This window comes from Phasianus colchicus, chromosome 2, assembly GCF_987193195.1.
Source record: "Phasianus colchicus chromosome 2, bPhaCol1.hap1.1, whole genome shotgun sequence".
NCBI lineage: Eukaryota > Metazoa > Chordata > Aves > Galliformes > Phasianidae > Phasianus > Phasianus colchicus.
In genome coordinates, this window is record NC_143437.1 from 89,582,588 (window position 1) to 89,609,878 (window position 27,291).

Genomic DNA, 27,291 nt, shown 5'->3' on the forward strand with positions numbered 1-27,291 from the left:
TGAGGAGCAAAGCTTGCAAGGATCCTCCTTGTTATTATCAAAGAATTTATTATAGAATTCTTTACATAAACTTACAAGTACTTATGTGAAAAGTCGTTCTGTTTTCAAGGTGATTGCTGAAGAGCATTTCATATTCTTTAAGGAGGTATGTGGAACTGTAATGGATATAACAGAACACCAAATCCAGTTTTCCCAAAAAACCAAATGCTGAATGTAAAAAATATATTGGCAAAAATAAATAAATAAATAAATAAAATAAAAATAAAAAGTGCAGTGAAAAGTGTTAAAGCACTTTAGCAATTTAGTTGTAGAATCATTGAATGGTTTGTGTTGGAAGGAATCTTTAACATCACCTAACAATATCAACGTAACACTGCCCCCCTGCTATAAGGAAGGATACCTCCCACTAGACCAGGTTTCTCAAAGCCCCATCTATCCTGGCCTTGAAAGCCTCCAGGGTGGGAGCATCCACAACCCCTCTGGACAACCTGTTCCAGTGTCTCACCACCCACACAGTAAAGAATTTCTTGTGAACATCCTCTTCCAGTTTGAAGCCATTTCCCCTTATCCTGTCGCTACACACCCTTATAAGAAGTCCCTCCCCAGCTTTACTGTATGCCTCTTTCAGGTACTGGAAGGTCCTAGAAGGTCCCCCTGGAGCCTTCTCTTCTCCAGCTCTCTCAGACTGTTCTTGTAGAGGAGGTTCTTCAGCTATCTGATCATCTTAGTGATCCTCCTTTCAACCTGCTCCTACAGCTTAATGTCCTTGTTTTAAGGGCCTCAGAAGTGGATGCAGTACTCCAGGTGGGATCTCATGAAAGCTGAGTAGAGGGGCAGAATCACCGCCCTTGACCTGCTGGTCACGCTTCTCTTGGTGCAGCCCAGGATATGGTTAGCCTTCTGGGCTGCAAGTGCACATTAATGGTTCATGTTGAGTTTTTCATCAACTAGCACCTCCAAATCCTTCTCTTCAGGGCTGCTCTCTTTTGCCCACCCTGCATTTGTGCTTGGGATTGCCCCAGCTCAGGCACAGGACCTTGCTCTTGCAGACCAGCTTCATCTATCAGTTCCCTCAGAACTCCATCCCAGAACTGTGGATGGATCTTGTTGGGTCCCATGAACTTCTTTAGATTGTCTTAAACCCGATCTTCACTTACAGCAGGCAGATCTTCCTTTTCCCAGTTCTTGTCTTTGCTTTCTGCGGCTTGGGTAGTATAGTGAGAGCCCTTCCAGTGAAGATTAAGGCAAAGAAGTCATTGAGTAATGACTTATAGTTAAAATCATTTGAATGGCATTATCAGTCATTGCTGAAATAACACAAAGAAGATCTGGGACATTACTCCCTTTTGGAATGCTTCTGTTGATATATTGAATGAAGAGAGATTTGACAAGAAGAAATGCTTATCTGTAAAGCGAAGCAGCTTTAGAATTTTTAAAGCTGAGCTTGTAAAACGGTAAGGAAGAGTATATGCTGTAGGTTTAAAAACAAACAAACAAAAAACAAAACAAAACAAAACAAAAAAAACTTTTCAATGCTTGCTCTGTCATTGATAACTCGACCAAGTCTCGCTCTAAAGAATTGAGAATGTTGATTTGGCTTCTCGTAATAACAAGACTCAACAGAGGATTTTCCCCTCACTTGAAGAGTTGTGTGATTCTACTGTAAAGAGAAAAGCCTGGCGAAAATGCATAAAACAAACAAACAAAAAAGAAAGCACCACAACACAGTCTCTAAAAAATAAAACTAAACCAATGCAGTGTGAATGGAAGACTGACTACGGCTCTTTTTTTTCCCCTCATTCTCATAAATACTGAATTTTCAGAAAGAACTCATGGTGTGACAGACAATAATGAAGCAGAATAAATTCTAGAGATAGTTCACAATCAATTTACATGTCACACAAGACTTTGAGTGATAAAGAAATGTTTGATCTATAAGCAGACTGGAGAGAGAATACCAAAACTGCCAACAGTGTGAATTATAGATCATTTTCTCCAAGCTAAAAAATGGTAGTATCCTGTAATCACAGGTTTAGTGGAGAATCCAGAAAGAATGAGGCACTAGAGCAGGGCAAACAGAGCACTTGATTAGAATCTGTAATCCAACCTGAACTAAGATAATACTTTGTTTCAGAAGAAGGTGTATTCAACTTCAAGAAAATCAGAAAAATACAACTGAAAATAAATTAAATTTTAAAATCTTTAAATATGCACTGTACTGAGGTAAATTTGCTAATTCTCTCTAGGAATAACACTATGGATGTTATTTCTGTTGTTTTCTAAACTCTGCAAAATCAGAAAAAGGTAAATTGCTGTAATATAAATCTCTCTTTCACTCTCTCTCGATGTATGAAGTACTGAGAGTTAAGTACTTTCCTCTGCTGTAGCAAGAAGAAGGCTGGCATACTGGAGAAAAAAAAAAAAAAAAAAAAAAAAAAGGCGGAGGACTTAAGTGTTACCTGGGGCAGGTGCTTATTAGTCTCAATTTCTGTTTATTCATCTGAGATTTATTACTTAATGAATCCTACCTTCCCTGAACACAGAGAACTATTCAGATACATTTTGTATAGTGTTAGTGAGGCTTGTTAATGGTAAGGACAAGCTTCACCTGTGATTACTAGGAGCTGTTCACCTTTGAGGATCTGCACTTCCACTGCAGTGGAAGGTTGCCAAGAGCTGAAGTCAGCAGAGCAGCAGCAGAAGCAGCTTGAGGAAGTACTAGTAGATGATGTCAGAATATTTTAGGTCTGAGTGAGAGCCAACTTTTGGGGTCATGCAAGTCATCTCATACAGGAGGAAAACCTGGCAATATAATCAAGTATTTGGATAACTGGAAAAAAAAAAAACTGTGTCATCCAAGACACATACAAGGACTATTACAAAGAATGTGCTAAGAACAAACAGCAAATATTACATTTTTTTGTTGCAGAATCCTACCCTACAGTTCCCTACATATTCTCAGGCTATAGCTGTAGTAGATCTCAATGTAGGTAAATTGAATCGAGCACAATATTATGTTAGCTGACTGCGTGCTTCTAGAGTTTCATCTGACTTTAGTATGACCTGTGTACTGCACTGTATATCTTTTTTCTCTCATGCGGTAAAATATAGTAATAAATCAGTTTCGTACTCTCAAAATCATAGTAACACCCTCCACGATCTCTGAGAAAATGTATTTTCCTCTTTTTTTTTTTTTTTTTTTTTTTTTTTTTTTACTGTTTAAAGTGGATCACAGCTTATCAAAAACATCTCTGGATGACATTATTCCTCAGCTATACCCTGCAAATAGATACTTATTTGTGTTTTATACTATCTTTGCTTCCAATTCATTTTTTCATATTTGTTTTCTTACAAATTTTTATCTTGCCTTTCCTAGAAAGATCATACAACCAGAGAATAAGTAATTTTTTGGTGCCAAAGACTGCCTGTGATCTTGCATTTATACAGCTTTTGGCTTACTCATGATTAATCAAGCATTGCTCAGTAATGAAAAGGCATATTTTCCTTGAAATTCATAGGCAACCTGAAGTACATGCCTAGCAAATACAAGCTTTTTAAGTTGTAATATAGGCAATTTGAAAATTCTTTCCAAAACCTTGTATGTCAGAGTGAAGGTATCCCTTCACTGCCCAGGGAGGTTGTGGATGCCCCGTCCCTGGAGGTGTTCAAGGCCAGATTGGATGGGGCCCTGGGCAGTCTGGTCTAGCATTAGGTGGAATAGTTGGTGGCCCTGCGTGTGGCAGGGGGGTTGGAGATTCATGATCCTTGAGGTCCCTTCCAACCCTGGCAATTCTGTGATTTGATTTGTTGATTCTGTATCCAATTAAAAAAATACCAACAATATAGAGGTACTACAACCTAAAACTTAAAAAAAAAAAAAAAAAGCTTCACAGTGGAAGAAATTGAGTTTGGAAGATGATTGCTTCCTATCTTCATATTATTTGCATAAATAATTACTGTTTAATTACTATCAGAGAAAAAACAAAACAAACAAACAAACAAAAAAACAATAGTGCTTCAAGGAAGTTGCCAAACTGAGTCGTACTGATGACAGAGCCCAGGGGTTGCTTCCAACAGGAGTTGCTCCTCTAACAACTATTGCAAAATTGATCTGCTCACGTTCAGAATGTGGACTTTCTATCCCTACCATAATAACAACTAAGAAAACATACTCCTGTAAGTAAGGCATTACTACTGAAATCCGATACTGAAGGTGATGCTTGTCAGTATAATGCCCTACATTTGACTTAACTTCTTAGTGGAAGATTGCACTATGAAATGTTCATTACCTTCCATTCAACAACAATATCTGTGGAGTTAAACAGGCTTTCTAAGTTTTATATTATATTCCCATTTCATATTCTTATAAGCTTTGCCTTTTCATTAGCTCTTTTTAAAACTGCAAAATCATCCTAAGAATACAAATAATAACTACCTCAAGATCTTTTTTGCACTTCTCCATAAGCCAGAGTGATTTTTTTTCCCAAGATATTTGCTACCTTCTTTCAGTCCATTAAAATTTAGTTGTTTTTTTTATTTTTTTTATTTTTAATTAAAGTATCTTAGAAGCTCCCATCTCTGTGCATAAAAAGAAAACAAAAAACATTAAAATAGTTCATGCATTTTCCTATGCCCCTGCTCTTTCAAACCCCATCAATAAGCAATACTTTTTTTACCAAGTAATTGAAGTTAATGTGAAATTTGCCTAGAGAGGTTGTAGAGTCGTCTTCTATGGAGATATTCAAGATCCACCTGGATGCCTACCTCTGTGACCTATTGTAGAGAATCTGCTTCGGCAGGGGTTTGGACTGCATGAGCTTTTGAGGTTGCTTCCAACCCCTGTAGTTCTGTTAATAAAAAAAATGTGAGGAAGAATATGAGGAAAACAGGTAGAATCTCATCAGTCTTTTCCAATATTATCCAACTAAATTGTAATTAAATTGTAAGATATCTCTGAAAAATTATATTCTTATCTTATTTTCCCTGAAATGTTTAGAGTTACTTGTGTTCAGATGTAATCAGACCACTCACAAGCTTTAAATCTCAAGAGTACGTTGTTTGTACAGTATAGAAATTGTATTCATGTATTTATGTAGTCACATAATTTCAAGAGATATAGATTTTGATTTTATTCTGTGATTTTTGGGTGCTGTTATGAGTAACCCTGAGTTCAGTCTACAAAAGTGTTTTTTTGTAATAATAGACTATTTTTCTTTAAAAAAATTGCTCATTTTTTTCTTTGAGCGTAGGCTTGTTGATTTTGGGGGAAAGGAATAGAGAAAGCAAGGCAGAAGGGAATCAGATATCACTTCTCAGCCTTTTGGCTAAGATCAAGTGTAGTACGTAGTATAATTACAAATATTTGCCAAATAACTATGCTTTGTCCTATTGGGCATATGTGAAAAATTGTGAAATTAGAGCTTCAGTACCATGCCCAACTGTTTACACTCTACTTCATATATCAATGGCTATTTATCAGCAGTCACTGACATACAAAAAAAAAAACAAAAAAAACACTTATATTTCTAGTTAAGTGACTGAGTTTTCTTCTACAGCTTTTTAATTGCAATATTTGCTTAACTGTTTTGTGGAATTAGTTAAGCTTGTCTTGAACTCATTGATTCAGCAGCAGAGGCTGTTAGATTTCAGAAGCTTCTTTTTCATACAGATCTTGAAGAGGATCAGGAATCACTTGGAAACTGCTCTAAATTCCCTTGGGAACACAATGGAAATGACAGTATTTACTGGCAATATTTTGTTTCAAAATATCATTTGTACTCAAAGCTCTTTTGAGTTTACTTGCTTTGATGCTATTTCTTGATTTATCCAGTTTTGAGAGGAATGTTTCATTAGAGAGATGTGTTTGATTAATTGAAGTTCAGTTTATTTTCTAGTTAGATTTACCATTAAATATTTAATTATGGATATGTAGAAAGTATGTGTAAATATCCACTGTATTTTTTTAACGGATTACATTTTTATTATTTCTTTTAATTTTTATTTATAATTTTCTCAGGGTTAGCACACATTTGTACCATATAAAAACATATTAGAAACTTTCCCTTATAGTCCCAGCAGGCAGCATTCTTTGAGAAAACTGAAGTGTTTTCTTACATCTGAGAGAATAGTGCTGCCAGTATTGTAGGGCCTTTCTCAGTGTATTTTCAAATGTAACATCAGATAAGATTGAATTGCTCCATAGAATGCAAGACCATAATAAACCACTGAAAGAAGTAATTTATGATATATTAATAAATATTATAGAAAATTAGATTTGTTCCCTTGAAATTGTACTTGCATATGTTAAAATATTTTTGTTAGATTACCAGTTCCATTCAAAAGCCTTCCAGTGCCAGAGAAAAAAAATAAATGTAAATCCATTGAATTTTCAACACTAGGCTTTGTGTGCGTTTCAGATAGGTTATCACTGTTTTCAAGTTTTGGTGGATTTGGGAAGAATTAAAAGGAAAGTGTCATTAGAGATTAAGATATAAATTATTGATATCACTCTTGAAAATATATTAATTCTCCCAATGTTAAAAATTTGCTTGAAGTGCTTCCAGAACTGCTTACATACCCACAGCCTGATTCTCTATAACTTTGTACTTTGTATAGTTATTTGCATGTGTGAAAAATATATAGATGTGTATATATATTAGAAAATACACGTGTGCAGAGCATACTTGACTTGCACGTGCTTTTATTTATTTTTTTAATTAAAAAACAAAAACAAACAAAAAACCCACTGTTTAAAGCTATAATAAATAATCAAGCAAACAGATTTAATATTCTTGAACAAATTATGGAGCAATTCGGAGTATACCTGAGATTGGAAGGGTATTTTACAAATCACCATTGTAGGAAACAAAACAGTGGAGAAAAACAAACAAACAAACAAACAAACATAACATTTAAAACCATTCATTATTGTATGAATTGTAGGAAACCATCCTTGCTGTAATGAGCTGCTGTGTATAATATGCTTCCACAAAAGTAACAGCAGTAGAGCAATTGCTTTGTGAATTCATTGGAAATGAATGTAAGCAGAATAAAATGAAGAATATTTTCCTGCTGAGTTATAAAGATGTAGAAATCTAGAGAAATCATAGTGTTCCGAAGTGCCTTATAGCTCTAGAAAGTAAAGCGAGTACAACAAATGACTTACAATCAGTGACTTTTTCAGTCTCAAGAATAACAAATTCAAAGGTCATTTATTTTGGTGAACTTAAAGTGCATTCTGTCTAGAAATTCACACTAGAAGTATGTAACTTTTAAAATATACATATCTTGGAATGAGTCAGTATTCACTCATTTCAATAGCAGAATAACAGCAGTTCTCAAATGTATAAAAACCCTTTTACTTGATTATTTTAAGATAAATTTGTGAATATTTGCATTTTAGTTTTGTGGAAGTACTTTTCATAAGCAACAAATATGCATGCAATGCATGTCTATGCTCTAACCATATAAATATGTACAGAAATTTCTCTGACTGGAGGTAACTATTTTCTTATATCCTCAAAATGTGTAAGGACTGTCCATCTAATGTCCCATAGCTAGTTTTATTTTCGTACCTCAATTATCTTCCTCCTTATTGTAGCTGAAGTTTAAATTTTTTTTCGTTGGTTTATTCTTCCTTATAATGTGTTTCTACTGTATTATCATAATGAGTTCAGCAAGGTAATTTTGCTTGGAGTAAAATGTATTTTCTTTACACAGGTTCAAATACATTAGTAACTAAGAGTTTCATACTAATCATATAGGTTTAAAAGGAGATTTACAACTTCTACAATTTACTTTTAATTTTCACAATCCATTCAAAGAATATTGGGCATATATTCTTTTCATGTCTAATATAGCTATAGCATATTAGCACAAGGAATATCACAGGTGAACTACAGTAGTCTGATAAGATTGTCTTCAGCTTCATGTTGAGTTCTGCCATCTTCTCTAAATGGGTTTACCATCTTCTAGGGAGTCTTGAATTGAAGATTCAAACAAAAAGGTGAGCTGAGTTAATTCAGTTAGCTTAACTTAATGTTTAAGAGATGACTGCAGAAAGCTATGCAAATTTTTAAAAAGTAATTATTTGAGTGGTTCATATTTGACATTAACTTAAACCTGTTCCTCTTTTTGTGCTAATAAGTGGCAAATTATATTAAAAATCAGGAAAACCTTTTTAAAGAAAAAACAATCAGGAAGTAGAAAAGAAGTATTTCAGAAATGATACTGAAATTGGATTTAAATGATTCCAAAAAATGCAATTTAGAGCGTTGCTTCAATGTTATGGAAGATTGAGCTTCCCTCAAATCTCAATTTCTCTTTTCAGTAATTGATGAGTGTATATTTTACATGTTATATTACCTTAATTCTATTTAAAAATATACTATTCAAAGTCCACATGCAAACACTAACACAAGAAATATGGTATTTATGTCTCGAGCTATCTCATTTAACCTTCTGGATCCTTGCATCTGACAGATACATTTGTTTAAGTCCTCCAGACATGTAAGCTTGTCATCTAATGTTACTGTCTACAGTGTAGGGATCTAGCTTGAATAAGTGGTATATGTTTCATACCATACATTTCATGGAGATGAAAAGGCATCTTTGGAGGATGATTCATTGTGCCTGTCTTAGAAAGAGATGAATTGCCCCCTTGAAGTAGCTATTTCTTTTCATAAAACATACATTTTAGATCACTGATCTTAAGTATTGTAAATCCCTTATCTAATGTTCTTTCAGAGATATAGAATGTCTTTTTATTGACATGAAAAATCTCCAAGGGTGGAAAGTGCAGAACTTGTTTTAATGCTCAACTATCGTAATAATGAAAAAAGTTTTCTTGTATCAAGTCACAGCTCCTCTTGTTTTAATTTAGCCATCTTTCCATTGTATTTCAAACTAAAGCCAATGGATATCATTTATCCCCATTCCTGGGAAGCATATTTCAAGTATGTTTAAATAATGCCATCAAGACTGAACTTCCATATGAAACAGAGTGGTTGTTGCCCCTTTCATCCTAAAGTAGGGTCACAGAACAAAGAGAAAGGAGAATAGGGTGCTTTTTCTCTGTCTGCTGTCTAATGAGTCTAATGAGTGGTTTTACTAGCCATACATGGACTTAATCAATTTGGATTTTTAATTCTCAAAGAATAGCTTTCATGTTTTACATGAGACAGGTAGTAAATGTGACCATAACTCCAGACAAGTTCCCAGCTATTCTGTTGAAAAAGTTAAACATGGAAAAAATTAAGCAGTCTGGTTATGCAGCCTAACAGAACAGAACATAAAGCAGGTCCTGAGGGAAATTTTAGCATCTAAATTCTAGAAAATAATCCTAGTAAATTCTAGAAAGAAAACCATACACTTCCAGAAGCTCTTGGGCATATCAGCTTTACTGCATGCATTAATATCTCAGTATAATATATCTTAAAAAAAAGAGCACGCTTCTATCAGATCCATTTCATCCCATTTGCTACAGTTGTCTATCATTTTTCATAATTTCAACATCTCTTTTTCAGAATTAGACTTAAAAAATTTCTGCACTGTATAACATTCTGCACAGAAAATATGTTCTGCATTGTTTGCCCAGTTTAAGGGCTTAAGAAAAGCCTACTTTGAGGTTGTAAAAGCTGCCAAAATACAGTACAGAAAACAAAACAAAACAAAACAAAGAAAACAACACACAAAACCCCACAGAATAATCACACTTCTCATGTGATTAGGGTTAGGGTTAAAAAGACTTCTCCTGTTACATCACTTTTCAGAAATATTTGCATACAGATCAATACATAGTGTAGCAAATATAAATTTTGCCCCCTACATAGACAAAAATAGTATAACATAATTTGTTGTATTAATTTTTATATGTATTTTTTATCTGTATGGTACAAAGTACAAATCCCATTTTTAAAATGTTTGAGTTTATTTTTGTTTATCTTTGTATCTAGGATAAATGTGTGAATTCTAAGATCATAAACTACTGACAGTTCTAGAAAAAGTTATCCACTATGAATTGGGAAAGGACTAGTTATTTTTTTTGTATCTGACAGACATGCACTGTGATGTTACCTTTAGCAGGCTTATACACACTGTAAGACAGTCACTATCTACTTTGCTTTGAATTTTCCAGGCTTGGTGCATGTTTCTTTTCTACATATCTGATTTTATTTTTAGTTGCCCCAGAACTAATGATTTTCCTGTGAATGTGTCCTACATTTTTTCTCTCTTCCTTAGCATTTTAATTCAGATTCAGTCTCACACTTTTCCTTAGCACGTAGCTGCACAATTTTCTTCTCTTCCTCCTCTCCTGCTTCTGATCCTTCCTATCATGTCCTACCATCCTATTAGGGATAACTGGGAAGTTTATCATCCATTCAGCTGTCTAAATAGAGAAAACAGTGAAAAATTCTAATGCATTTGTCCTTTCTCTCAAAACTTGACTCTTTGAGAGCCCTTTTCTAATTCATTTTAAATTTTCCTGTAGATTCAGAAGTGTTTGGTTGAGCCAAACTGTCAATACTGTAATTGTGTAACTTCAACCATTTCAGGAGACAGAATTAAAAATACATTTACTGCTGAAGAATAACCAGATGAAAGTAATTATTTGACTATCTTATTGAAAGCTAGTGGTCTTTGGATATCTTCATATAATGTTCTGTATATTCCAAATAAATTTTAAAAATGTTTAAGATTTGCCATATGCAGTGGCAAACATTGCTAATTCATACATGTAAGTAGGACAGATTTTTCTCCTCGATCCTAAGGACGCTCGAATGAGAAATATTGTAAAACCTGATAATGACTCTTAAAAACAAAATATTGCAAAATATAATTAATATTTAGATTTTTGTAAAAGTGCATTTGGATTATCAAAGAAAGTACACTTATTTCAATCTGTTTTATTTATGGATTGTATTATTGTTATTGTAATATCTGATTTGACTTTTGTGTTTCCTTTCTACAAGGTTTAATAATAAATAATTTTCTTTCTCTTTGCTTGTTTTGTCAGTGAAAAAAGCAATTGAACTGAAATCAAGAGGAGTCAAGATGTTGCCCAGCAAAGACAGTAATCACAAAAATTCAGTCTGTAAGTTGTTTCTGCCATTATCTTTAGTGTCTGAACATGTATTTTTGGAGCTCTAATGAATATACAGAAAGAAAAATGTTGAGAAGCTGTGGTCATAAACTGGTCATTTTGTTATCAAATGTCATTGAATTTAGAACTCTGCTGATAGTACAAAAGGTGTAGAATGCAGAATATCACATTGTAATGCCAGAAAAAAAATAAAAAGAATATGTAAAAAAAAAAAAACCTTTTTATGTTTTGGGATATTTAGAATTTAGAGATTCAGAAGACAAATTAGCTGTCCAGGAAGAACAGTGCCATACTGACTTTGTTAGATCAGTACAGTGGGGCCATGAAATCACCATAGCATTTTATAGATTGAGGATTGCACATAACTTTCTTCTGCCATTTAGCATCACAGATTTAATTCTTCCCCCTCCTTATCACATTGTATGCCTTAGTGACTGTCTCTTTATAGTCCTGTGATGCAGCACAGCAGTGTTTAAGAACTGTTGCAATTCCCAGCTTCTCAAGGGGATGGAAATCACAGCATCACCTTCCTTTCACTGTATGCTTAGTGCACTCTGGAATGACATCTATTTAGTACATTTCTGAACCATTTTCCCCATATGTAGTGTGAGAATAAAAACAAGAAGTTATCAATGAGATTGTGAGGCTATTTTTTAATATATGTTGTATTTTCCCTGAATGACTGGCGATCTGACAAGAATCTTGAGAGCTATTTCTCCATTAATCAGGACAGTCTTGAAACAAGAAAAAAAAAAAAGAAAAAAAAAAAAGATATATTTTTTATATTTTGGAAAGCAGAGAGTCCCTTTGCCTAAAAAAAGCCAGAGGGTAAGCACCCAAAACTAATTAAGAGAGCTTGTATAATGACTAAAACATATTTGAATAAGTTAATTCTTTTTGTAATAACATTGAGCTCAATGGAGTGAAACTCAGGCAATATTTGCCTCATTGCATGCTGTTCTGAAAGTACAGAGAGAATGAGTGTCTTGAAGGGTAATGTCTAGGGGATACAATTTGGTCTCTGTGTTTCTGAAGTGCACTGTTTAATGCAAAATGAGTGTATTGGTATGCTCAAGGGAACAAAAGACGCATGATATTTTTCTGCTTTAAATATTGCACATTGATGGTGTGGCATTCCAAAGGAACTTTCTGTGCAATGTGTAGCAGAAAAAGTTGTTATTTCTCTTTGGTGTTTGTATCTGAGTGATGATTTCATTATTTATAAGTTATTTCCAGGAGCTGTATGATCTCTGCTTACACTCTCAGAATACATGCTGTGAGACACTGTTTAATTATTGGAAGTGGAAGTAAGGCTGTGGAAAAAATGTTATAAGGCAGTTTGCTGTTGACTTCAACTATAATGTCCTTTGTTTTTATTTCTTTCTGTTCTGGCTTCTGAAGCTTTATATCATGTCTGACTTTTCTACATGAGTCTCAGTTTATTATTAGTTTCATGTACATGAAACAAACAAAAATATAAATAGTTGGATTCAGATATATTTTTTTCGTGCTCCATATGATTCAAGCCCTTAGTATTTAACTATTTTTCTTGTTAAAAATCATGTAGATGGAAAAGGTAACAATAGATATTTCCATTTGATTCTAATGAGCAGATTTCTAGAAAAGTAAATTAAAGACTACCTGTCTCCCTGTTTTAGTATTTTAATCTTTTTAACATTCTCTGTATAGATGTAACAGCTTTCCATCCCAAACTTGCCCAGATTCCTGAACGCTTTACTTCAGCTGTTCTGTTACCCTTTTTGAAAGGCATGGCCTTGGGACACAGGTGCTTTGGCAGAAAGCATTACATTGTGTGTCATTCCCTAGGAAAAGAAAATGCTTTTTTTTTTTTTTTTTTTCCTTCATTACACCTTAAGGAAACACGCCAAGCAGTGAGGCAGATGCATTTGAATAATGATTAATTTATGCAAAGAAATTGGAAAGATATTTGAAGTAAAATATTGTCCCAGTTCACCCAATGTGAACAGGCCTAGTAGGGATTTAAGTACACTAGGCAAATTTCTGGAACAGTAAACTGCAAGAAAGTAAATGCAGTAAAAAGTAAATGGGAAGCTTTGGTAGATTCTTTCTCACAGTTGTTTCTCATTAGTACTTAGGCTGTCACAAACATTGACCAAATCCAATTCCTTTAGTCATCTAAACTGATCTCTCAAGAGGAGCAATGAGAGAGTTCTAGTTTATGAATCTGTGTAGAGGAAGCAAATTATTTTCCATCTGGTTTACCATTGATCTGTTTAGTTGTAGGCTTAGCCTACTCACTTTTGCTTCCTTACTTATCATTCTTATGTATATGGATAATATTCTCTAAGGAAATACTTGATCCATCTTGTCACTCATTTGTATTTTAACACAGAATAACCCCGCAGGCTATCTTCTTAATGATTGCAGACTTTTCCTAAAACTACTCTGACTACAGCTGACATTGTAACTGATTAGATGAAAAATATAAATCTGATGTTAGCTCTTGTGCCAGTATGTTTTCAGGGCAATATTCCTGACCAGCAACTCTGTCAGAGGTTATTTATTACCTCTAGACATCTGAGCACTAGCACTACAATAGAAGGATTGTACAGGGGGCATCCTGTGCATGCAGAAAGAAAAGCCTTCATAAAGGGGATTGAGTGTACCCTCTGTAAGTTTGCAGATGACACCAAATTTGGAGGTAGTTTCAATCTGCCTGAGGATAGGGAGGCTCTTCAGAGGGACCTGGATAAGCTGGATCATTGGGCTTAGATGAATGGGATGAGGTTCAACAAGGCAAATGCTGGGTCCTACACTTTGCACCACATGCAGTGCTGTAGGCTTGGGGATGAGTGGCTGGATGACTTTGAAGAGGAAAGGGACCAGAGGGTGATGTTGATGCTTGGCTGAACATGAGCCGACAGTGTGTCCAGATGGCCAAGAGGACCAATGCTATCCTGGCCTGCATTAGAAATAGTGTGGCCAGCAGGAGCAGGGCGGTAATCATCCCCCTGTACTCAGCTCTGGTGAGGCTGCATCTCGAGTATTGTGTTCAGTTTTGGGCCCTTCACTACAGGAAAGACATCAAGGCCCTGGAACGTGTTCAGAGAAGAGCACCAAAACTGATGAAGGGAGCACAAGTCTTATGAGGAGCGGCTGAAGGAGCTGGGATTGTTTAGTCTGGAGAAGAGGAGGCTCAGGAGAGACCTCATTGCATTCTACAACTTCCTGAAGGAAGGCTGTGATGAGGAGGGGTTTGGCCTCTTCTCTCAGGCAACAAACAGGATCCAAGGTAACCCGAGCCCACAAGTTGTACCAGAAGAGATTTAGATTAGACGTAAGGAAAAACTTTTTCTGTCAGAGAGTGGTCAGACACTGGAATGACCTGCCCAGGGAGGTGCTGGAGTTGCCGTCCCTCGCAATGTTCAAGAGTCATCTGGATGAGGAGCTACAAGATACGGTTAAGTAGCTTGTCGATGACGGAATCAAGTGCACCCTCAGCAAATTTGCTGATGACACCAAGCTGAGTGGTGTGGTCGACACAGTAGAAGGAAGGGATGCCATTCAGAGGGACCTCAACAGGCTAGAAAGGTGGGCCCAGGTGAACCTAATGAGATTCAACACGGTGAAGTGCAGAGTTTTGCACTTGGGCCGGAGGAATCCCAGGCATCCGTGCAGACTGGAAGGAGCGGTCCTTGAGAGCAGCCATGTGGAGAGGGACCTGGGGGTCTTGATAGATGTAAAACTTAATATGAGCCAGCAGTGTTCCCTTGCGGCTCGGAAGGCAAATGGTATCCTGGGCTCCATCAGAAGAGGGGTGGCCAGCAAGGTCAGGGAGGTGATTGTTCCCCTCTATTCTGCTCTTGTGAGGCCCCATCTGGAATACTGCGTCCAGGTGTGGAGCCCCCAGTACAAGAAAGACAGGGAGCTGTTGGAGAGGGTCCAGAGGAGGGCCACAAAGATGATCAGGGGACTGGAGCACCTCCCCTGCAAAGACAGGCTGAGGGAGCTGGGCTTGCTCAGCCTGGGGAAACGAAGGCTGTGGGGTGATCTCATTGCAGCATTTCAATACCTAAAGGTAGCCTACAGGGGGGAGGGGAATCAACCCTTTGAAAGGGTAGATAACAGCAGGACGAAGGGAAATGGTTTTAAGTTGAGGGAGGGGAGATTCTTTACGGAGAGAGTGGTGAGGTACTGGAACAGGCTGCCCAGAGAGGTTGTGGATGCCCCGTCCCTGGAAGTGTTCAAGGCCAGATTGGATGGGGCCCTGGGCAGCCTGGTCTAGTATTAAATGAGGAGGTTGGTGGCCCTGCATGTGGCAGGGGGTTGGAGACTCATGATCCTTGAGGTCCCTTCCAATCCTGGCCATTCTGTGATTCTGTGATTCTGTAATGGTGATAGGAGGATGGTTGGAGTAAGTGATCTTGTAGGTCCTTTTTATCCTTGTGATTCTATGATTTTAAATAGGACTTGAGGACAAACCATCACTAGGTAGCCACAGTCTTTAGAAAAGGTTTATTTTCTAGGCAAGAAGGAGAATCCTGAAGTTTATCTTTCTGCAGTTTCTGTTGATCATTCCACGTACAAAGAAGCTAGTACAGGTTTTTCTTTCTTCAAGACACCAGCTTACAGAATATTGAGAACTCAGGGCTGTAACTGCAGACTTGCAGCCCTGTACCTTTGTGACTCTTTGGCTCTCTCCAGCCTGCAGCAGCTCAGGAACAGTGCAAGGTTTGGACAAAAGACCCAGCAGCCTCTGATGTGACAAGAAGTTCCTGGGATAGCTGATTTTCTGAGTTAACTTTGTCAAAATGCAAGGCAGATACTGGTTCAAGCTGTAGAGCACAGTAAATTGCAGGGAATGTTCACAGTCTAGAAAAGCAATGAAGGTTAACAAATGAAATCTGAGTGATTATTTAAAAATATAGTTAATGTTGTGCCATGTTAATGGTTCATACTGAATATTATTTGAAAATATTTCAGAATAGCAGAAAAGCACACTTAAAATATTTTCAAAAGCATGTTTTTGAATGAATGAGATTAGTACATCCTCCAAAAACTTAGCTGCAGCTTATCCAAAGAATTATTTATCCCAAAGATGAATAAAGAGTTATTTTAAGTTAACAATTTTGGCCATATAGACCCAAAACTTGAGTGAGTTCACAGACTGTGTGTTGATTAGTTGCAGCACATTAAGGTGAATTAATGGCACATGTTGTTGATGCTATAGTGATTAATATGAAGATTACATTGCTAATTCTGTATGAGAAAGAAGGAATGACTGATAGAAACAAAATGAAGATTAGTTTTGCTCTTCAGTTAATACAAGAAAATGTTTTTAAGAAGAACAGCATTGGACTAAATAATTGCACTTAAATAAAATTTTCTCACCTGGGTCGTTCTTATTCCTTAGCAAGGAACAATCTATTTATGATATTTTACACTTCAAAAATATCAATATGTAGAAATGAATCAAAAACAAATGTGACAAGACGACTGCTGAAAGGATCCTTGAGTTACGTTTATAAAAGATAAAACTATTACTAATGACCAGAAGAGTGTTTGGGTACTATAACAGGCTTCTTAGGGAAGGAATCACAGCTCTGAGTTTGTACTTGGAGTACTTGGAGTACTAGAAGCATCTGGACAGTGCACTCAGTCATATGGCCTGATTTTTGGGTGTTCCTGTGTAGAGCCAGGAGTTGGACTTTTTGATTCTTGTGGGTCCATTCCAACTTGGGATTTTTTATGATTCTATGATTCTGTGACTACTTTTCTATAATGAATTTTAAAGTTTATCATGATATCAATATAAATTTATTATTTTTCTATTCTATATTTAAATTAGCTTATTTCTTGTTTCCCCAAATTGTGTTATTTTGCAGTTTATTTAGTATGTTTTTCTTCCAAAGTATTTCAGAAAGAATGAACAATTCTGTTGTTTAACAATTTTGTGTTATTATTTTTAAAATACATCTGTAATGAAAAAATTCCCTCAGAAAATTTTGAACTTTTTTTTTCTTTCTACTTTTATTGCATTGAATCTATAAAGGTAATTCATTTCTTAAGGATGCTGAATTTTTCCAAGCAATCACATTTTTCAAGTCCTAGTCAGGAAATACTTAAGAGTTCATTGACAGTTTTTAGTCTCCAATTTATAAAATACAACATTCTTTGAAGAAACCCCACCCCACAAACAAAAGCAAGCTCACTTTCTAAAGCTATACTGCAACTTTATCAAAGTTTAGTCTTAATATAATCTTTTATACTCAAGTACTGTTAAAAGAGAGCGGAATTTTTGGTTAAATGTCATGTCCTAAGGACTGTTCTGTTTAGAACAAATGTGAGTCAAGAAAAAGTTCAGCTTTCCATACAAATAGGAAATTTGTGAATGTAGATGTTGTACTTGATTGAAAAGAAAAACAGATTAATTTTTGCCAGTTTTTAAGATCTGCATTCCTGTTTTTAATATGAATTTTTATGTTGATAACAATTAGCTATAACCAGAAAACTATTTTTCTGAAGAAGAAATAACTGTTCTGGGCAAGTGGTTTTCAGGTTAGTGCCTTAGTATAAGTTCACTATATTTGGAAAGATGTGAACTATATTGACTAAAGGCATATAGACAGACTTTTAGAATGTCACTTTAGTGAAGTTTTGTAGGGAGGAGGAACAGTAATCAAACATATTATGTAGTGCTTTAGCCATATTATAAGAAATTTCACACTGGGAGATTGATTGCTGATAATAAACAAGATGCTTAATAAACTACGCAAGCGGCTGTAGGTTTTGTATATCAAAATATCCAGATATCCAGTGCTTTAGATGTTGTCTGATCAAGATCTAAATGCAGTCTGAGAATGTTTGAAACATTATATGAAATGATATTTTAAAAATGATATAGGCAAAGATAAAATACAGAAATTTTTGAAGTTTTAAAAAAAAAAATTAAAAAAGTCCTGATAGCATGTAGATTTCGTCAGCTGAAAATTCCTCAGGCACATACACTGTCAGCCAAGAGCTAATTTTAAAGTGCTGGAGAAATAAACATTAAATAAATTTCCTTGATTGGTCACACTTTCAGCTAAAATAAGTAAGGCAATTATCAAAATGTTGGTAGCTTTCAGGAATGCTTTCAATAATGTGGCACACAGCAGTGTTTGTAAGATTTCTGAATGAGTCCTTGATGTGGAGGAGGGAGGAGTTATTTATCCAGTTCTGAGACTTGGCTAATCAGTTTGTCATACTTCTGAAATATGGAACAAGAATAAGGAAAGGATAGCATATCAAGAGACTTACCTTACCTAACCATTTTGGAGGGAAGTAAACATTTCATTCTGTAGTATTATCTTCTATGAGCCTTTTAAAAAGAGAAATTTTGAATTGTGTATCTCAGAATTTCCTTTTCTAAATATCATTTTCCTTTACTTCATTCCTAGTACTTTCCTTTAAAAACTTCAGTTTTCTAGATTCTGTATAAAACACTGCAATATAATGGCAAAAAAATGCAGGACTCATCTGTAAATCTTTTCTGACTGCTTCTGCACATCCATCTGTTCAGCATCTTTGTTTAGTGGCAGATATACTACTTCTGTTGTGAAGAAAACTGAGACTTCACCAAGAAAAAGTTTTTTTAAAAAATAAGCTTGAGAGTAATATTCCTTAGAAGGAACCAAACCAGAAAACTATTAAGCCCTATGATAAATATGTCTCTTTCCTATTAGTTTCTATAGGAATTCTGTGTGATGTTCTTTGTGTTCTCAAAAGAAGTCGTTCCCTGCATAGGTAATGTCTTAGACTGCACATCCTGAAAATGTTAATATTTGTGAGTGCCCAGGTTGAAACTTCCTTAATACTTCAAAAGCATTCTGAACTCTTCAGCTCTTTCAATCATTAAAGCCATTTTGCATACCTTCAAATCCTACAAGTTGAAAAGGAAAGCATTTTTCTCTGCAGACAAGGAAAAAAGATAGCTTATAACTTATGGATGTATTAATTACAAGGTTAGGAGATATGAATCTTAAAAATTAAGATTTTGTGGGCTTAACGTGTGCAAATATCCCATTTTATTTCCAAAGGCCTTTTTGCAAGAATACTAAAATGAATATTCAGTTAAAAATAAAGAAAGAGGGAAGTAATACTTAAAACACTGGCAATTGTATAGATTAGATAAGGAGAGATCCTGAAATCTTTAATGTTAAAAATATCTGTTATATAGGTGTACATGATTATAAATAAATAGCCCATAGTATTCCATTACAGCATTTACAATATATATCTAAGAAGCACTTAATGATTCTATTTTCCTTTTTACTGAATATTATAGGATAAAATTTGACTTCAGTACTGCAGCGTTATCCTCTAACAGTCTTATAAAGCTTTATTAAAACAGGAAGGATAATTGCATGGATATACTTCATTCTATCACTGAATAAAATAATGCAGACTTGCCCAAGTGTTAAAGAACTTAGACTCTTCAGAGGAGTATCCCTATGCAATGAAATTCTACAATGCTATTCTACTAGATTGTATAAATTACTTCATAAATCAGCTTAATAAATTATACTTGGTCTTTCCAAGCAAGCCTTCATCACCACAGGAGTTTAAATATCCTTTAAAATACTCTGAAAAAAATCTTGCTGTGAAGAGAACTACTGCCTAAGTATGTTTGTGAAGAAAAGCATCACTCGTAGCTACAAGCAAAACAAGGTACTTCATCAATTATTTAATACATCATTTGCATATATAATTTGTAAAATAACCAGAAGAAAGCATCCATTAAAATATGTGAAACAAGATGTAATCTGATTGAATTATGGATGGTTAAAATGAATTGTTATCCAGCTAGGAAGCTGAAACTGCCATTAAATGATTTTCATAGAATTATAGTACATTACTGATTATATTAAGTGAGTGTTCATACCGTAGGCTAAATTGACATTGAATTCTGTTATTTTCAAAGTCAAAGACTTAAGAGCCAGCAACCTGCTTTTAGCAAAGTATAATTCTGTATAAATTAACTACTCATCTGAAATTTAAATATAAAACTTAATACTTTTATAAGACTTCTTTGGCTTAACTCCTGTGCACATCTCTGTTAAAAACACAGATGTAAGCAGTAAATAAACTAGGGAAAGGAAATCTCCATAGATTCAGATAATGTATCAAATTATTAAGGCATTCAGAGGTTGTAGGTGGTTGAATTTAGACTTCTGGAAAATAATAATAATAAAAAAAGTTAAAACATTTTTAATTAAGGAAAGAAGTATGACACTGGTCTATAATATAGATCATTCGTTGCCAAGTTCTTTGGAAGAGTCAGAGAATCCCTACTTCTTGCACTTTCCACCAAGGCTAACATTGCAGTTTTTAAAGTTTAACACTAGCTGCATGGTCCGTGTATATTGAATGTGTATTCAGATCCATTTTCTAAATCCATGTTAGGGGAGAAAATCTCCCAAATCTGACAGAAGGTCTTGCACTATTCTACTTCTACAGAATTTGTTGTGAAACGATGGAAAATTATTTCCGCAGTGTTGGCATAACACCTCACTGTTAGCCTGTCACAGAGGAATATATCTATTCCTGCAGGTCCTCTGAGCAGAACTGCAAAGTGTCAGTGTCAGATATGTTTGGAACTAGAGAGTTTTATTAGGTGACAGCTAATTTATCAGCTTCAGGCCAGCTTGAGTCCACTATTCCTTCTTCGCTTGGAAGAGAAGAAGTAACAAAACTTATCCAATGCTTGAATAATGTATCAATTTCCTAGATTACATTAAGGGACTTGAAATATTTTTTTGAAAGGCTCCAAAATAAACCCAAACCAACCTAGAATGGAATCAAGCCATAAGTAAACATGTTGGGTTCTATTTGGAAGAAAAGGACTATTTGTTGATTTAGGGGGAGAAAATTATTCAACATGATGTGCCTTTCCACCGAAATGACAGTGTACTAGATTGTTCAGTTCTATTTAAAAAAAAAAAAAAAAAAAAAAAAATCAACTTTTTTTTTTTTCTTCTCCAATTCAATATAAACAGAAAGAACGACCCAGAAAAAAATGCCAATTGCCTGTTTTCTGTTATATGTCTGCATACTCTGGGTTGGATGTATGCTTCTGTCATATAATCTGAACTCCTTGGGGAAGAGGGATGAAATTACTTTATTGTGTACCAAAGTTTAGTGTACATGGTGGTTATCAAAAGTATTTAATTCTAAAAAGTTTTAATCTAACAGAGAATAATTGCATCTCCGTAAGTACATAGCGTTCTGCTAATGCATGCCTTTATTTGATTTCTGTCACCTCACTGTCACAACATTTTCTGCTTCAGGCTCCTAACATGAAAGAAATTATATTGCATACGCAAAAGAGATGTGTGAAAAATGTATGCATATCTTCCCCAATTTAATGCTTTTGAACTTAACTTCTGATACTCAACATCTCTGCTAGAGGAGCTATAACTTCAGTGAATTATCAAATTAACACTAGCAAAGTAACAGTACATTTTCTTAAAACGAACATTTCAAATGGCATATATTATTTTATTCAGGGTGCTTTTTGTTGTTACATCAGATTTTCCTTCATGTTTTTGAAGTCAAATGGGGAACCTGTTTCATATTGGGAAGTCACGTTTCCTTTATTATTTAACCAGGCCTAGTTTAAGAAATCTGAAAATGCACCTGGAGTACAGAATAGCAAATAAATAAAATAAAATGCTTTGTAATAAACCCCAAGTACTCACATTAAGATTGAAATACAGTATGAAGCAACACCACTTGCTTGGACTTGACTGTGTTGCATCTATGAAGTAAATGCAAGTTAAAAATCACTTTAAATTAAGCACTTAACATGTATTTTGTTGTTACTGCTGTTGCACTTTTTTTTTTTTTTTTTTTTTTTAAATCCAGTTACATTAATCGTACTCTGGTCTAGTCCTGAGCAGATGTCTGCAAGTATAAGATGGGTGGGCTTTTTCATGACAGGATTTTTAGCAGAGACAGGGCTTTTATCTCATTTCCCTGTTGTCATAAAGCTAAAACTTTATGCTTTAATTCACAGTCAGGTACACAATCACAGAATCACGGAATTGCCTGAGTTGGAAGGAACCTCAAGGATCATGAATCTCCAAACCCAATAAAATCATTTTTCTGTTTTTCGGTGTTTCAGTTCTTATTCTTCCATGCTTTCTTATACGTTAATTTCCTTAATGGCAGCACCTATCCTGCTGTGTTTCAATTTGTGACCAAAACAGTATTGATAGCAAACCAGTGTTTTAGCAGTACTTGCACAGCATCACGAACTCTTCTTCTTTCTATTTTTCTCACTTTGCCCTTTCAAGAAGCAGTCTAGGGAGGGGAACCAGCTGGGCTAGGACAACTTACCTGAATTAACTAAATGGATATTCCATGTCCTATAACATCATGTTCAGCAGTAAAAACTGATAGTAGTATTTCCATGTAATCTTTGGATATAGACTGGCTGGGCACTAGTCTGCTGGTGGGAGGTAGCATATGATTGCCTTTTCATCACTTGGCTTTTTTTTTTTTTTTTTTTTGCTTTTTATTCCCCCCCCCCCCCCCCCCCCCCCCCCCTTCATTTATTAAACTGTTTATCTCAACCAAAAAGTTTTTACTCATTTTTGTTCTTCTAATTTTCTTCCTGTCCTGCTGGGAAGGAAGTGGAATGAGTGAGTGGCTGGTGGATACTTAAGTTGCTGGCAGGGATCCACCTACTGAAATGTAGAAACATTTCAGTAACAAATTCTGTTATCAAATTAAATAGTCTCCTCTAAATCTTTTTGTTCCTTCCTGTTATCATTTTTTCCCCATTAAGTCATTACCCAGTCATTTCTCAATACCAGATTCTACCCACTGAGTGCCAGTCTCCCTCTCTCTTATTCCTTCGTTACTCCAATTGATTACTATCCATCCTGCATTTCTCTCTCCAGCTCTCATTTATGATTATCCATCTCTCTGTATTCTGTTTGCCTTTCTGTTCCCTACTTATCTCCCTACCGTTTTATCCATAGGTAGTGTCTTAGTGTCTTTCTTTTCCAATCCCTTTTTTTTTTTTTTTTTTTTTTTAATTTGTCTCTTGTCAAATTTTGATCTTATTTTCAAACTTTCTGACAGATGCCTTTAAATCCGGTTTGTTCCCCCAATATTTGTATGTGGCAGCTCTCCTCTCAGGATGGGCGTGGTAGATGTAGAGTCAGTGGTTGTACAGGACAGAGCAGCTTTCAGCTTAGTACCCAGTCCAGTTGTGTCTACAAGTGGCAAGTGCTGCAGGGATAGCGCACGTCAGAATCTTTTGTGTTTTGTTAAATTTGACATTTATTTGGAATGTACTTGCTTAAAATCTGTTTCTGTAGATCTCTTTGAATTACTGTTTCCCAAAGGCCTCCCATTTGGCCATTTCCAGTAGATTTTGAAAGAGGAAAAGGCATGTCAGTGATTTAAAAGTCACTTCTACAGAAAGTACAAGTCTGTTCTTTTAAATTATGGGGGTGCTAATGCATTCCATGAAAAATCATCTTTTTTTTTTTTTTTTTTTTTTTTTTTTATGTGGGAAATTGGATTTTTCCCATGGCTCTATCAGAAATGAAGGAGCTGAATGGAGAACAATAATTTCTATTTAATAACATTTAACCAAGAATGAATAAATCCAATTTGTACACATGAAAAGAAAATAAACTCTAACAGCCACTGCTTGATAAAGATACATATGAAAGAAGGAAGAATTTTAAAATGACAGTGCTTAGCAACTTAAGAATAGTTGAAAGCAGTAACCGTACCTATAATACAGATTTGTTCTTTCTTGCTGTTTTCCCATCCACATAAATTGCTTCCATAACATTTATAATTACGTAATACTAATTCAGGCTTTGGAGATATATTCTACAACCTCACTGATGAAATGCTGAAATATTCAAGGTAAGAGAAACACATTTATCAACTAAAGCTGTGGATACTCCAAATTCACTTTTTTGAGGAAACTGATAAAGTGTAGACTGAGGAACAAAGGAAAGACTGCATATTTCCTTGAATGTTTTTCTTTGGAATGTAAGAAGTGAAAAGGTAAACTCAGCATATAAATTACAAGACTAAAGACAGAACAAAATGAAATGCGGGCTGCCCAGGGAGCCACCATCCTGGAAGATGTTCAAGAAACATTTAGATGTTGTACTGAGGGACATAGTTTAATGTGAAATATTGTTGATGTGGGGATGGATGGACTGCATGATTGTAGAGGTCATTTCCAACCCTGGTGATTCTATGATTCTGTGTAATCAGTGTTTTTAGTTTGCTGTTTAAAAGACAAAAATTGTGTTTACATCAATTCTCCATTTTAAATAAGTGCATATAAATGTAAAAGTTTTAATTTCATACTCATTTTCAATGAGTATAACATATGCAACCATTTCTACAAGCTCTTAAACAGCCTTCATTCTCTCTCATAAAGAGTTATTTTGGCTATTTAAGTTGGCATGGAAACATAAGAGAACATGGCACACTTTATTTTGGTTACTTTGCTGCTTATTTCTATGCCATTTTTTCCTTATTGCAGACTCATTGATAAGCTCTTTGGTAAATACGTTGCTTTTACTAAGCACTCATTTTGTTAGCCAAAATTTGCCTACAGACTAGAATTCTGATGAGTTTTTCTCCCTTCAAGTTTTTTTTCCTGCTTCCTGCTGACTCAATATGGGATAAGCATTGAAAAGCTTTCTGAACAGCACATTTAGCTGGAAATAACAGAGAGTGTAGAATAGAGAGGAAATCTCTCTCAATAAAGAAATTAATACGGTAAAAATGTAAAAAGAGGAAAAATGATGATAAATCAGGTTAAAGTTGACAAGAGTTTCTGGATGAAAGTTAGACAAAAAAAGACATTAAATAGACATGCCATGCTTCATTTTAACAGCAAGATTATTAATATTTTAGGCTTTAAATGTTATTCTATAACAGCTAATGAAAGTGCCCATATGCTGCTACACACTAGGTAACTAAAGCTTTTAAGCAAAAAAAAAAAAAAAAAAAGCTTGACGGAAGAAGAGACAAATCTATCCAGTTAGCTGCAATTGGATTACGGAATTGGAATTTTCCAATACTATAAAAGCCATTTTGCATTTTATATCAAAGATTATCTGCATTGAATACATAAGCACTAATCTTATTAAATTATTCAGATAATTGGAGTATTATCTGAAATCTCTAATCTGATCTAGAAGTAAAGTCTTAAATCCCATTTATCATGAGGCATTTTAAATGCAAAATAATGACAGTGTTATAATGATAGGTAAAAAATAGGCATAGCAGCTTCTCACAAAAAAAGAATTACACCTCACTAAGTAACTTGTTTTTGTTAGTACCATATACATATAAAACAATTTCACAGTTTTCACTGAATTATATTCACTTTACATAAACATGTTAGTTCTCGTCCTGATTCTTCATATTGCTAGTAATGTGGTCTCCATGTCTGTGAATTAGTCCTGCCTAATGACGTTGAGAGAGACTGTGTTAAGAAGGACAGTAAAATTCCAGCTTATATTTTATCTTTCACTCTTCTAGTTCAGTTCTTGTACAGCCAGAATGAAGATTTTGCTAAAGTAGTTACGTATTACCATGCAAGTTAAACTTTATATTTAGCAAAAAACATCATCTTGCTCTACCTCAGCAGTATATTTCTCCTGCCTGTACAATAATAGCTATCAGCACATTCTCTCTTGTTGAAAGATTTTTAATTAATAATATCTCAACTAGATTTCATGGATGCCATATGAGTCACAGCCACCTTTTAGTAGAGTAGCAAAATCAATCTTAAAGCAGGTAGAATGTCTTTAAGACTCAGTTAAACAGAACTCAATGAAAAATATAAATATTAATGTTAAAAGCTGGTATACTGCTTTTAACAGATGGAAATCTGCATCAGTTTAGCATGTGGCCTAATATGAATAACTCTTTACAGACAGAAGAAAAAAAATCTTACAGGATAATTAGAGGACCATTCCTTATAGGATGTAAGAGTCAAGTTGCAACACACTGAAGAGTGAAAAAAACTTACAAGAAAAATCTGTAAAAATATTGATTTTAATACAAGCAAAATGATATAATTTCCATTTATATCATTATAAAGTGATGGTTAAGTTATTATTGACAAGACTTGAATTTTGAAAATTAAGCACAAATCCATTTTAGAGCAGAAATCCAAAAATTTATTCTCTGAAAGTTACAGAGAACAGAAAAGAGGAGCTTAGCCTGAACAGTGATAAATAGCCCTACCTGTAGCATTGTAATCATCTCTAATGTAAACAATATTTTTCAGATAAATGTAAATAAAACAAATACGTTAGTTACATTTGCATTTTAGAAATTCATTATTAAAAGTTTTAAGGTTGTGGTCCTAAAAAAAAGAAGGAAAAAAAAAAAGCCTTGTCAGATTCCATTTCACACTCTTTTAACTGGGAAGAAAAACTGACATAAAAACGTAATTATAAAGGCTTGAATGGTTGTACAGCTCTTTAGAATTCCCTGTAGATAAAGGGTTTCACACCATTACTTGTAACTGCTTAGCTGAGGAAAGGTAACAACTTTCTATCCAAAAGAAACAGAGCATTTGAGACATCATGAAATAATATATGTGCAAAATATGTGATCCTTGCTTCTCACCATTTGTGCCCTCACTGTAACGGAGCTGAGAAAAACAAGCTCAGTCTTTTAATCCAGTGGCAGTGACATCAAAGATACATAGCATGTTTGCAACAGAGCAAGAAAACAGAGAAAATATATTTTAAAGAAAATAGCACTGACAGCAAGAATTCTCTCCTTAAATTTGCATGTCTGTATTGTCCTCAAGTTATAATATTTCTTCTGAGAAAGATGGCATAAGAGAAGAAAAATACTAATCAGGAGGTTAAAAAAAAAAAAAAAAAAAACAAAAACAATACAACACAACAATATTGTGCCTATACCCATATTTTTGACAGTTCCTTAGCAAAGTTTGTATTGATTCTTCCTTTAGAAAATAAAAAGGTCAGCAATTTTTTTTTATATATTATTTGTAAAATTCTAATTAGCACACCAACGATCTATTCAACAGAGGAAAACAAAGTGATTAATATTTTATGACAATCATATAATGATTCCTTATTTTAAATATATAAGGAATAATAAATGTTATAAAAAAGAGGTAGAAATGCCTGGTCTTA

At 34.7% G+C, this 27,291-nt stretch overlaps 1 protein-coding gene and 1 pseudogene across 1 annotated transcript in view; both read left to right on the forward strand.

Moving 5' to 3' along the window:
- CSMD1 (CUB and Sushi multiple domains 1) overlaps positions 1-27,291 on the forward strand; it is a 1,018,930-nt gene that overhangs the window by 651,167 nt on the left and 340,472 nt on the right. Inside the window, exon 7 of the mRNA XM_031611018.2 lies at positions 11,015-11,092. Within this exon, the coding sequence (XP_031466878.1) occupies positions 11,015-11,092 (78 nt within the window). The remainder of the gene's footprint in view (positions 1-11,014; positions 11,093-27,291) is intronic.
- On the forward strand, positions 5,305-5,451 carry LOC116240816 (U2 spliceosomal RNA; annotated as a pseudogene).